The 12,317-nt window shown below is 43.7% G+C and overlaps 1 protein-coding gene across 3 annotated transcripts in view; it reads right to left on the bottom strand.

The window, feature by feature from the left end:
* Positions 1-6,618: 6,618 nt before the first annotated feature.
* The window catches only part of LOC130362997 (ADP-ribosylation factor-like protein 6-interacting protein 4), a 58,737-nt gene continuing 53,038 nt past the window's right edge, over positions 6,619-12,317 (bottom strand). For 2 of the 3 annotated variants that reach the window (XM_056568240.1, XM_056568241.1), the window contains exon 7: positions 6,999-10,324. In XM_056568240.1, the coding sequence (XP_056424215.1) occupies positions 10,274-10,324 (51 nt within the window). In that variant the 3' untranslated portion in view covers positions 6,999-10,273. Of the gene's footprint in view, positions 6,913-6,998; positions 10,325-12,317 lie in introns of those variants that run through there. The other variant, XR_008891675.1, reaches the window with a different exon arrangement.

The raw sequence follows: 12,317 nt of genomic DNA, 5'->3' as shown, positions 1-12,317 counted from the left end.
AGTAATAATAATGTATTATGCAGGGGATCAGCTTACTGAATTTCAGAGCGGAATTCCACTTTGAAATTCTGCTCGGATATTCAGACGCATCAGAATCTCATTGAGCCTAATGGAATTCCGCTGCACAGTGCACACAATAAAGCGACAGCAGCAGAGCTTTCCACCGCTGAAGTTCATCTGATGAAAGAATTGACTTGGTCATTCTTCCAGCAGAATACCACATGGATTACATTGCCGTCTATGGGGCCCAGCAATGTCTGCGCAGTCCTAGTGCACACTTATTCAGCCACCCTCGGAATCTCCAATTGGAATAAATAGGAGATTCCGAAGTGTGAACAAGTCTTTCAGTGGGAGCAGGGAGAGGTAGTTTCCATCAGTCTTCAAGTACCTATTAAAGGACATGATTTGAGGACATCAAATAGAATATGAGAGGTGTTGTCAGAAGTGTTGTCATAGGGACAAAACTGTACGCTGCTGTTCACAGGTGTTTTATAGTTAAAGAATTTGGCATAGACAGGAGGTATTCATTTTATGTAACATTTTTTAAAGTATGCTGTTGGGTCTTTTATGCAGAACATGTCCATACCGAGTTGTCCTGATTATGTGGGGAGCAGAAAAGGTATTACCTTGCTCCCTGAGGGCTCACTTTCATCTTGCCTTCTTCTTGGCCCAATAACTTCCTCCCCTTAAGAAGGTGCAAGGCTGGGGGCTGTTGATGCGATTATTGCATGTGCCTGTTGCATGCAGTGGCCACACATTGTGGCGGCAACATCATGGCCATCATTGGCCTGAGACAAGACAAAGATGGGAGTGAGCTGCAACGGAGCAAGGAAACACTATATCTAAACATGGGTGACACAAAAGTACATGCAGGATCAAAGTCTGTCTGCATTAAATATTGGTCTAAGCTCCATTTTAACAAGACAAAGATTCCAGAGAAGGTGGACACTGTTACTTGGCATACATGGCTGTCTAAAGCCTGGAAACTGAGTTTTAACATTACAATGTCAGAGTCCTAGTAGAAGTTGCCCACAATGACCAATATGATCGCTGCATTCATGGCATCATATGCACCGGACAATGAAACTGTATATACTCCTTTATTTACATGTATTTCACACCATATAAAGGCCACATTTATCTGAACAATCGGATTAACTTTGCCGTTTCTAAATTAAACAACAACAAAGACGTGGTCTCAAATGGCAGGAGGCGTTGGTGTGCGGGCTCTGGTGTGTCCTTCATATAAGGACATACTGGCAAATGTCTCAATTCTAACATCAGTGTTGAGGGATAGCCAATGTCACTGTATACATCTACCACAGTAGTGCACCTAAATTCTTGTATTGTACATTTCTAAATTAAGTTTGACTTCCCCATTCATATATACACACGCACATACATATACTTATTAATACATAGTCTTCAAAATTCTATTGGTTGCCCTTACAAACAGATACCCATGTGACTTATCCGCTCCGCTATAATAATATAAGGGTCACCAGGGCTCCCACAATGCACTGCTCTCTGATGACATGAAAAATTCAGAAATTTTGCTTTAGACATGAACAGAGAACAAAGCACCGTGAAACACTAAATCAGTACTAGATAAGTATTTACAATATTAATTTCCATTTTCTATACATTTGAATTGTAAAAGTTTTTTTTTGTCAGCTGGTTTTGACTTGTCTTTGTACATGGTCTGATGTTCAATAGTACATCTACGTATGTCTTGTTCATCTGTCTGTGCCAGGTTTGCTTTGAAATTGAACAGATAAGATTGTGACTTTTCTCTTTCTAAAAAAACATTAAAAATACTTAAAACTTAAGCACTGTCCCTTTAAAAAAATAAAAAAAAAATTATTAAACTTTGCCTAGACCAACAGAACTCAGGGATCAAACTAGAAGTTTCAAAGGGAGCAAAGAGACAACTCTGTTAGAGATCTCACCCCAGGGGTTTATACACAGATTAGACTGCTCACTGTTGCTTTATTATGCCTTCCATGCTGCTGCTGTTTAGACTGAGACAAAGAAGTGCAGGATGTCTTCTTCTGTGTGTACTCGTGTTAGCAAAGTTGGCACTTTTGGTGTCATATAATCGAACAATTATTTTCCCTGGTGGTTAGAATTCAGCGCTCTCGGCTTAGGTTCGACTCATTGTCAGGATTGTTACGTTCTGAGGAATTTGATGGCTCTATATAAAAAATAAAATTATTATGCTGCAAGACCCTAGCACTAATGGCCTACCTTTGATCATCAAATATTGATCACTGGGGGTCTGCCCTTTGAGACGCAACACCCTCCCTGTTCACACTATACAGGGATGAAGCTACAATGTAAGGGACTGTCAGTTCCGCTTCATTGTTTAGATTATTTAGGCCTAATGGCCCACTAGTAGAAGTATCTCTACCTAGTAAAGCTCACCCCATTAGCATAGGCATACCCATTGGTACAGATGAGAGGCTGTATCTAGTAGCGTAGCTTGCATAATTTCAGCAGATGGGATGCACTGCAATAACGGGCACAGACGCAAGTACGGACAGGCTGCCTTACTGTAAGCATCATGGCCCCTTCATTGGACTGATCAGTGGGTGATGAATGGCGACTATTACTAGCCTAGTTAAATTATAGCAAGCAATTGGAATTCTGCAAGCTGAAGCACAGGCAGGGATAAAGTCCAGGAAGTGAGGAAGGGACTAGTACTACTCTGTGCTCACTCCTGTCCTATCAGACTGCAGCATGAAAACAGAGAGGAGGGGGTTACAGAGCAGCCTGCAGTGATTCGATGAAGAGACCCAGCACAGCAGACTCAGGGAGGAAGTGAATGCTTGGTGAGTGAGGGCGGGCTCAGTGCTTGCCTCGGACACGCCCCTTCCTGAGCAGATGTCAGAATGAGTGAGCAGAAAAACAGAGGGATGTGACCCAAATACAGAAGCAAGACACATAAAAAAGACATGTAAAGCATCTGCATGACCTAGTGGGTAACATATAGAAGCGTTATTTTTCCTGTGATAGGACAGGTTCACCTTAAAACCCTCTGAAGTCTGTTGCTGTACAACATATTTTCTTCCAGATTCTTCCTGTTGTCTAGCAACCACCTAACATTCTTTGTGAGAGACAATTAAATATATAGAAGAGATCACAGAAAGAGACACACCAGGAAAATTATAGGGTATGAACAGAAGCTTTGAGACTACGAACAAACAACTTCATTTTTCTCACCCATGATGTTTTTCCAAAAATAGTGTGTATTAATATGGTCTTTTTTATTAAGCTTTTTATGCAGCCATGCTGCAGTTACTGTAACCTAGTGCTCGGCGATATACCGGTTCATACCGAATAACGTTTTTTTATTCTGTACGATATGAATATTTCCTATATCGCAATACTGGTCGGGCCCCTCCCCCCCTTTCAAATGAATTATCAGCCGCTGCGCTGTCCCCCACATCGGGGAACTAATCATATGTGACCCGCAGGCGCTGCTCCCCCCGTCCTCCTGTGAGCCAGCGGCGCTTTAAATGAATAAGTTACGTGCCGCGGCGCTGGAAATTATTAATAAAGGACTGTACTGATCAATTTTACATATTCTGTGCCCAGGCTGCAAAAATAAACACTGACTCACCTTCCTACGTTCTCACTTTGCTCCGGTATCGGCCTCACTGTTCTCCGCTGCGATCTTCATGCTGCTTCCTGGGGACGGGAACTTCACAGATCTGTCAGACTATAACCGGCCGCATCGATGTTCCGCCTCGGCCAGTGATAGGCTGAGCCCACTGTCATGTAAGGAGTCGTCCGGCTTACAAGGTGAGCACAGAATATGTAAAATTAATCAGCACAGATGTCCTTTATTAATCATTTCCAGCGCCCCGGCGTGCAACTCATTCATTTAAAGCGCCGGCGGCTCACAGGAGTACGGGGGGAGCAGCGCCCGCGGATCACATATTATTAGTTCCCCAATGTGGGGGACAGTGCATCGCTGCCACTGATACCGTATATATTCGAGTATAAGCCGACCCGAATATAAGCCGAGGCCCCTAATTTTACCCCAAAAACACAGGAAAAGTTATTGACTCGACTATAAGCCTAGGGTGGGAAATACATCAACCCCCCATGTAATCATCCAGACCCCCGTCATCATCCAGACCCCCGTCATCATACAGACCCCCGTCATCATCACCCCCTGTCAATCCCTTCATCAGTGGTATTCAACCTGCGGACCTCCAGTTGTTGCAAAACTACAACTCCCAGCATGCCAAGACAGGGGAATACCCTTAAATACCTTGGAGCCGCCATAACTTACAAAACGACAGTGATGTGCATTTTTGGTCATACCGCCCAGCACTACTGTAACCTATCTTTAATTTGTTGCAATTTCTCCCTGTGCAATGCATCGTGTGTACTGCGCATGTGACACATTTTGCAATGAAAATAACTCTCAGCATGTCTCTTGGGGACTCAGCCTAAGGGTAGGTTCACACAGGAAGGTTAACCACAAGTTTCCTGCAGCTGAAAATCCGCGGCAGGCCCCATTGAGGTCAATGTAATTTACTTCAGATTTTCCGCTGCAGGAATTCCACTCCAGTAAACCCACCTGTGTGAACATACCCTTAAGCTGTGTTGGCATATTGAAATTTGACCGCATTTTACACACATTTTTACTGCATTTTGGCTGTTTCTGCTGCGATCAAAATTGTGGTAAAATGACATTACATGATTTACACGATTGTGATAAAATAGCACCTTTTTTTTTGCTGCAATTTTGGCAAAATAATAGCAAAAAATGAAAACTGAGCAAGTAAAGTGTGAGCACTGCCTCCGGAGAGGTGAATAACTATTATATATCCTGATTTCATAGCGTTAGCAGCAGCTGTATACAGATAGAGCTGGAGGGGAGGTGTATAACTACTATACATCCTGACCCCATAGAGATAGTAGCAGTATACAGATAGAGCTGGAGGGGAAGTGTATAACTACTATATATCCTGACCCCATAGAGATAGTAGCAGTATACAGATAGAGCTGGAGGGGAAGTGTATAACTACTATATATCCGGACCCCATAGAAATAGTAGCAGCAGTATACAGATAGAGCTGGAGGGGAGGTGTATAACTACGATATATATCCTAATCCCATAGAAATAGCAACAGCAGCAGTATATATAGATAAAGATGGAGGGGAGGGGTATAACTAAGATATATATCCTGATCCCATAGAGATTGCAGCAGCAGTGTACAGATCTGGGAGGGGTCTGAGAGCTAATAGAAGGGATCTGATAGATGATGATGTCCTCCTGAAGTCCACAGGAAGTCAGCTGACCTAGGACTAACTTCCTTTTGACAGATTAAGCATGGTAACTTTCTGTGGGTCAGACTGGTGATCACATGACCAAGTTTGAGTAGGGAGACGCATAGCTGTAGCCGTGCCGGAGTAAAAGAAATGGCGCTGTAAAACTAGCGATTGTGAGTGTGCAGGCAGCTTCTTTAATATTCTCAGGACAAAGAGCTTTATTATTTTTTTCTCTCCTTTCAAAAGAATCACTACAAACGTAAACCAGAAAAAAAAGGTTTTATTTGAACAACCTGAAGAAGTAAAAAAAAAAAAAAAAAAACTTCAAACCAGATATGATTTTTTTATGAAAATATAAATTTTTTTACAGGTGGCATCACAGGTGAACATAATGGAACGGCAACAAAGAACAAGTCCATAAAGTCCTCTACTCATCAGATCCCTTATAAAATCATAGGAAAAAACACCTCGGAGAGACCGAGCACCAGACACCAACTGCAACATCATATTCCTATTCATTATTTACTGGAATGGAACATATGGGCACCTCCATAAGGGGACACATTTAAAGGGGTACTCCACTGGTCAGCGTTCGGAAGTAAAATGTTCCAAACGCTGTTTTCGCGTTGCGGGGGGTTGTCCACGCCCCCTCAATGCAAGTCAATGGGAGGGGGAGTGACAGCCGTCACTCCCCCTCCCATTGACTTGCATTGAGTGGGCGTGACCATGACTTCACGAGGGGCGTGGCCGACCTCTGCAGCGCGAAAACAGCGTTCTGAACATTTCCTTCCGAACGCTGGCCAGTGGAGTACCCCTTTAAAGGACCCCAGCACAGTATTGCTCCAATGCATCTGAAATAACAATGTCAGCGATTTTATAAATAGTCTTGAACGGCCTTCGGCTTCATGTATACAGCTCCTATGCAGACGTATGTGTCACTATGGTTACAGACTATAGCCTCACCTTGTATTCTAATCTTGTAGTCGTGTGTTGTTATACCCAGGCTCGGTGCACACTAGCATTATAACTGGTACCGTATTTTTCGCCGTATAAGACGCACTTTTTCTTCCCCAAAACTGGGGGGGAAAAGTCGGTGCGTCTTATACGGCGAATACACCCCTATCGCGGCGGTCCCTGCGGCCATCAACGGCCGGGACACGCGGCTAATACAGGACATCACCGATCGCGGTGATGCCCTGTATTAACCCTTCAGACGCGGTGATCAAAGCTGACCGCCGCGTCTGAAGGGAAAGTGACACTAACCTGGCTGTTCAGTCGGGCTGTTCGGGACCGCCGCGATTTCACCGCAGCGGTCCCGAACAGTCCGACTGAATAGCCGGGTTAGTGCTTACAGGACACCGGGAGGGACCTTACCTGTCTCCTCGGTGTCTTCTCCGTTTAGGAGGCCGGCGCTCTCCTTCCTCGTCATCACGTCGTCGCGTACGTGCGTAACGACGTGATGGCGGTGACGGAGAGCGAGGATACCCGGCCGGCAGCAGAGAACGTTCCGGAGCGACGGGGACACGGCGACAGCGATGGAGCGACATCCAGGGCAGCGGTGACGGGTCCGGAGCGGCGGGGACACGTGAGTATTACCTCCTATGCAGTGGTCTTCAATCTGCGGACCTCCAGATGTTGCAAAACTACAACTCCCAGCATGCCCGGACAGCCAACGGCTGTCCGGGCATGCTGGGAGTTGTAGTTTTGCAACATCTGGAGGTCCGCAGGTTGAAGACCACTATTGGGTTCAAAATCTTAAATTTTTTTCATTTTGCACGTAAAAATAGGGTGCGTCTTATACGCCGGTGCGTCCTATAGGGCGAAAAATACGGTAATTATTAAAAGGGTACTCCGGGGAAGTCAACTTCTCTACTATCCACAGGAAAAAGTATGTGTGTCCGATCCGACAGTTGAGATCCCCCTTCATCTCCAGGAAGGGACCTTACCAGTCCTTGGGACGGCCCAGACGACACCCTTTTAGAGATGAGTGATGGCCTGCTCAGCCAATCCCCAGCTGAGACAGGACCCCTGTTTCATCCAATGATTGGTCTAGCGGCTATCACTCCCGCTCGTCTCAGAAAGTTGGAGGACGTCGAGGAGGGGTGAGCTGTTGGGCCCCATACAGGATATCACCAAGGGGGACTACTCAGTGGTCAGACCCCCGTGATTAGACACATTTTCCCCAGTTCCAGTATTTCTGGCGGCAAGACGGGCATCACAGACTCTTCATCAAAAATCTCAACCTGTTTTGTTGGTCATGACTGAAAATACCCCACCTTTCATTTCCATGGTAACAGACTACAAACAATCTGTGTGTAGTCTGGTCCTGCAGTCACACTCAATACCATCGGTGTTATAACATACATTTAAAGGGGTACTCCAATGGAAAACCTTTTTTTTTTTATTATTAACTGGTGCCAGAAAACTAAACAGATTTGTAAATGACTTCTGTTAAAAAATCTTAACCCTTCGAGTACTTATCAGCTGCTGTATGCTCCAGAGGAAGTTCTTTTCTTATTAAATGTATTTTCTGTCTGACCCCACTGCTCTCTGCTGACACCTCTGTCCATGTCAGGAACTGTCCAGAGAAGAATAGGTGTTTGCTATGGGGATTTGCTTCTACTCTGCACAGTTCCTGACATGGACAGAGGTGTCAGCAGAGAGCACCGTGGTCAGACAGAAAATAAATGTCATTAGAAAAGAACATCCTGCAGCTGATAAGTACTGGAAGGATTAAGATATTTTTTTAATAGAAGTAATTTACACATCTGTTTAGCCTTTGGCTTCCATAAAGACACTTTACTTTCATAACAGCTGTATACTCAAAAACTGTCAAATATTTTTTATTTAGGACTACCGTATTTGCATTTTTTTTATTTTAGATGCAGGGAACAAACCAGTTGCCAAAGTAGACATACCATTTAAGGGGAACCTGTCATCACTTTCATGCTGCCTGAAACACCATCCATTGGGACGGTCCCCGGTGGCTTCTCCGGCCCCACTAGCCATGACTAATAGATCTCTGCCTGTTAAGGTATAGGGAGAAATCTATAAAAAGGTCAGCGGGAGGGAAGAAGCCACTCCAAGGACCGACCCAATGACTTGTGATTCGGGCAGTATGAAAGTGATGAGAGGTTCTCTTTAAAGGAAATCTCTCACATTTATAATGCAGTCCAATCTGAGAACATCATGTCATAGATCAGGAGGAGCTGAGCAGATTGATATATCATTTTGTGGACAAAGTTCCAGGATAACTTTTTTATTTAGTCCCGTAAACTTCTGCTAATTCTGGGCTAAGTAGTCATGTGGGCGGTCCTACTCAGTGATTGACAGCTCTCTGTGTATAAGTTGGCATATAGAAAAAGCTATCAATCACTGACTAGCCCAGAATGAGCAAAGTAGTCATGTGGGCGGTCTTATTCATTGATTGAGAGCTCTTTATATGCACACTTATATACAGATAGCTGTCACTAGGACCGCCCACTTGACTACTTAGCCCAGAATGAGCAGAGATTTACATGAATAAATGACAAGTTATCCTGGAACTTTCCCCATAAAACTATATATCAATCTGCTCAGCTCCTCCTGATCTATAACATGATGCCTGCAGACTGGACGGCCTTATAAACGGGACAGGTTCCCTTTAAGAGGAGCTGTTCTATTCCCCATAAAATATATTTGCATGCTGTTTCTATTCCTGCTATTCCTGGAAATAAATAAAACTGACAGCTATGTGTCACTATTCTCCTTTACACTAAGGTCGGTCACTATACAGTCTTGCAGTCTCAGATTGCATAGAGCAATGCTTCCCAACCAGTGTGCCTCCAGCTGTTGCAAAACTACGACTTCCAGCATGCCCGGACAGCCAAAGGCTGTCCGGGCATGCTGGAAGTTGTAGTTTTGAAACAGAAGGAGGCACGCTGGTTCGCAAAAAACACGGGCATATGGACAAGACCCTTAGTCCAAAGGGAATGAATGGCAATGTATGCAAACATTTCCAGGAGCAATAACAGAGCAACAGCACAACACAAATATTTATGAAGGGGCGGAGCTAACAGGAGTGGGCGGGAGAAAACTTTGCACATCCAGCAGCAGCTGTCGCCTCCACATAATAAGAAACGACCATATTAGCAACAAGATGGATATCACCGGAACGGCTGCACAGATTTTCCGATTTTCGGTAAGAAATGCTAGAAACAGGGTCACCCACACTATCTACCTGTATATTCAGGTTGGTGCAGTCAGTTCCCCTTTAACAATTGCAGTTTTTCTTGTGATCAAGCCTCTCCTGGAAATGTTCCTAAACCAGATAAACTACATTGTAGTACAAAACTTCCAAAAGGGAGGGGTGCGCATGCAAAAAAAAAAAATCACAATACCAATTAAAAAGAACAGCACTATGTGCATCCATCAACACAACAGTGGCAAAAAGGCTTAATCCACTTAGGGCAGGGTCACATGGGGCGCATTCGCAGCGTATTTTATGTTGCTGATACACCGAAGGCAGTCACAGAGGTACTGCAGAGCGAGCTCCTGGCTGTGGCCGGGTAGCTCTGTGTATTCGCTCGTATCCGTGGATTTCTACAACAGCAACTAAGAGCAGACACACAGAGCTACCCCGCTGCAGCCAGGAGCTCGTTCTGCAGTCCCCTTGTAACTGCCATCGGCGCATCCGCAGTGTGAAATATGCTGCGGATGCACTCTGTGTGACCCTGCCCTAAAAATGGGTAATTCAATATCAGGCTGAACCAATGAAGTCAGTTTTGTTAGACAAAATCTGAAAGACAAACCAGCAAGACTTCTGAGGATGACCCCCCGCAGCACCATGTTACTCTGCAGATGATGACAGAGTTCAATGGGGAAAATAAACAGACTACAAGTAGGCAGGTGCATAAGTAAGTGAACCCTGTCTGTGTGTATGCCGGGATGAATTTTCTAGTCGGGCCCCTGTCGTGACGTAAAGAATGAATCACAAATGGCGGCTCCGTCACATCGAAGAGTTTAAGAAATTCAGAAGTTCGGCCCGATTTCTGTCCCTCTGTAGAGATAAGAACACAAAGCATCATGAGAACAGATGAAAGAAGGTCACTATTTTTAATTTAGTGTCATTCACATGTAACAATGAAAAAATTGCTCATGCTTGGATTGCAGGAGCTCAGCTGTCAGTATGACAGCCAAGGCTCCGCGCTAACTACCAGTAGCAGAGAAACCTGTGTTCCTGGTGGTTTAACCTATTATATGCTGCGGTCAAACATGACCCTGGCAAGTAACAAAACCGTTTGTCTCTCTAACTCCTTATGCATTCCTAGGAACAGGATTGCTGGGCGTCTTTTGAGGCAGTCAGGGGTCTTATAAAGTTCCCAGGTCTGCTATGGATGTGGTTGTAGACACTGCTGGTCAGCACAACACTGACGGGCATAATACCCTACACTACAGGAGTAGTGCAGTGTATTAAATCAGCGATTAGATGATCGCTGGTGAAAGTTCCCTAGTGGGACTGTTTTTTTTTTTTTTTTAATATTATAAAAAATCCTCCACCCAACCCTCCACAAAATAAAAAAGCATACATTTCTTGTATAAAATCTATCTATCTATCTATATATATATATATAAAACTCAATGTGTGTGTGTGTATGTATGTGTGTAAGTTTGTGTGTGTGTATGTATGTGTGTGTGTGTGTGTGTGTGTGTGTGTGTGTGTGTATATGTATGTGTGTGTGTGTGTGTGTGTGTGTGTGTGTATGTATGTTCCAGCATCACTTCCAAACGGCTAAAGATATTAACATGAAACTTGGCACACATGTCACTTATATGTCAACAACAAACATAGGATAGGTGATTTAACCCCTTAAGGACCAGGCCCATTTTGGCCTTAAGGACCAGACCAATTTTATTTTTGCATTTTAGTTTTTTCCTCCTCGCCTTCTAAAAATCATAACTCTCTTATATCTCCATCCACAGACCCATATGAGGGCTTGTTTTTTGCGTCACCAATTGTTCTTTGTAATGACATCACTTATTTTACCATAAAATGTACGGCGCAACCAAACAAATATTATTTATGTGGGAAAATTGAATAGAAAACCGCAATTTAGCAAAATTTGGAAGGTTTTGTTTTCACGCTGTACACTTTCCGGTAAAAATGACATGTTTTCTTTATTCTGTGGGTCAATACGATTAAAATGATACCCATGATTATCTACTTTTCTATAATTGTACCGCTTAAAAAAAATCTCAAACCATTTTAACAAAATTAGTATGTTTGAAATTGCCCTATTTTGACCACCTATAACTTTCTCATTTTTCCGTATATGGGGCGATATGAGGGCTCATTTTTTGCGCCATGATCTGTAGTTTTTATCAGTACCACTTGTGCTTAGGTTTTACTTTTTATAAATTTTTTTGGGAATAAAATGTGACAAAAAAGCAGCAATTTTGGACGTTTTAAATTTTTTTACGTTAACGCCGTTCACCGTACGGGATAATTAACATAAAATTGTAATAGTTCAGACTTTTACGCATGCGGCGATACCAAATATGTGTATTAATTATTTTTTTTATGCTTTTTTTTTTTGAGGGAGGGGATTTTTCACATTTTTTTACTTTTTCATTTTACATTTTTTTTACTCTTTTTTTTTTTTTACACTTTTTATGTCCTCATAGGGGACTATTCATAGCAATCATTTGATGCTAATACTGTTCAGTGCTATGTATAGGACACAGCACTGCTCAGTATTATCGGTGATCTTCTGCTCTGGTCTGCTCAATCTCAGACCAGAGCAGAAGACCCCGGGAGACGGCCGGAGCCAGGTGAGGGGGACCTCCGGCCGCCATGCTGGATGATCGGATCGCCGTGCCAACGCTGCGGGCGATCCGATCATCCATTCAAAGTACCGCACTGCCGCAGATGCCGTGATCTGTATTGATAACGGCATCTGAGGGGTTAACGGCGGACATCCGCAGCGTGTAAATGTACACCATGGTGCGCTAAGTACCACGTCACCATGACGTACATTTACGTCCATTGTCGT

This window comes from Hyla sarda, chromosome 3 (assembly GCF_029499605.1).
Source record: "Hyla sarda isolate aHylSar1 chromosome 3, aHylSar1.hap1, whole genome shotgun sequence".
In the NCBI taxonomy this organism is placed as follows: domain Eukaryota; kingdom Metazoa; phylum Chordata; class Amphibia; order Anura; family Hylidae; genus Hyla; species Hyla sarda.
Note: the sequence above shows the minus strand (reverse complement) of the source record. Positions and strands in the feature narration are given on the sequence as shown.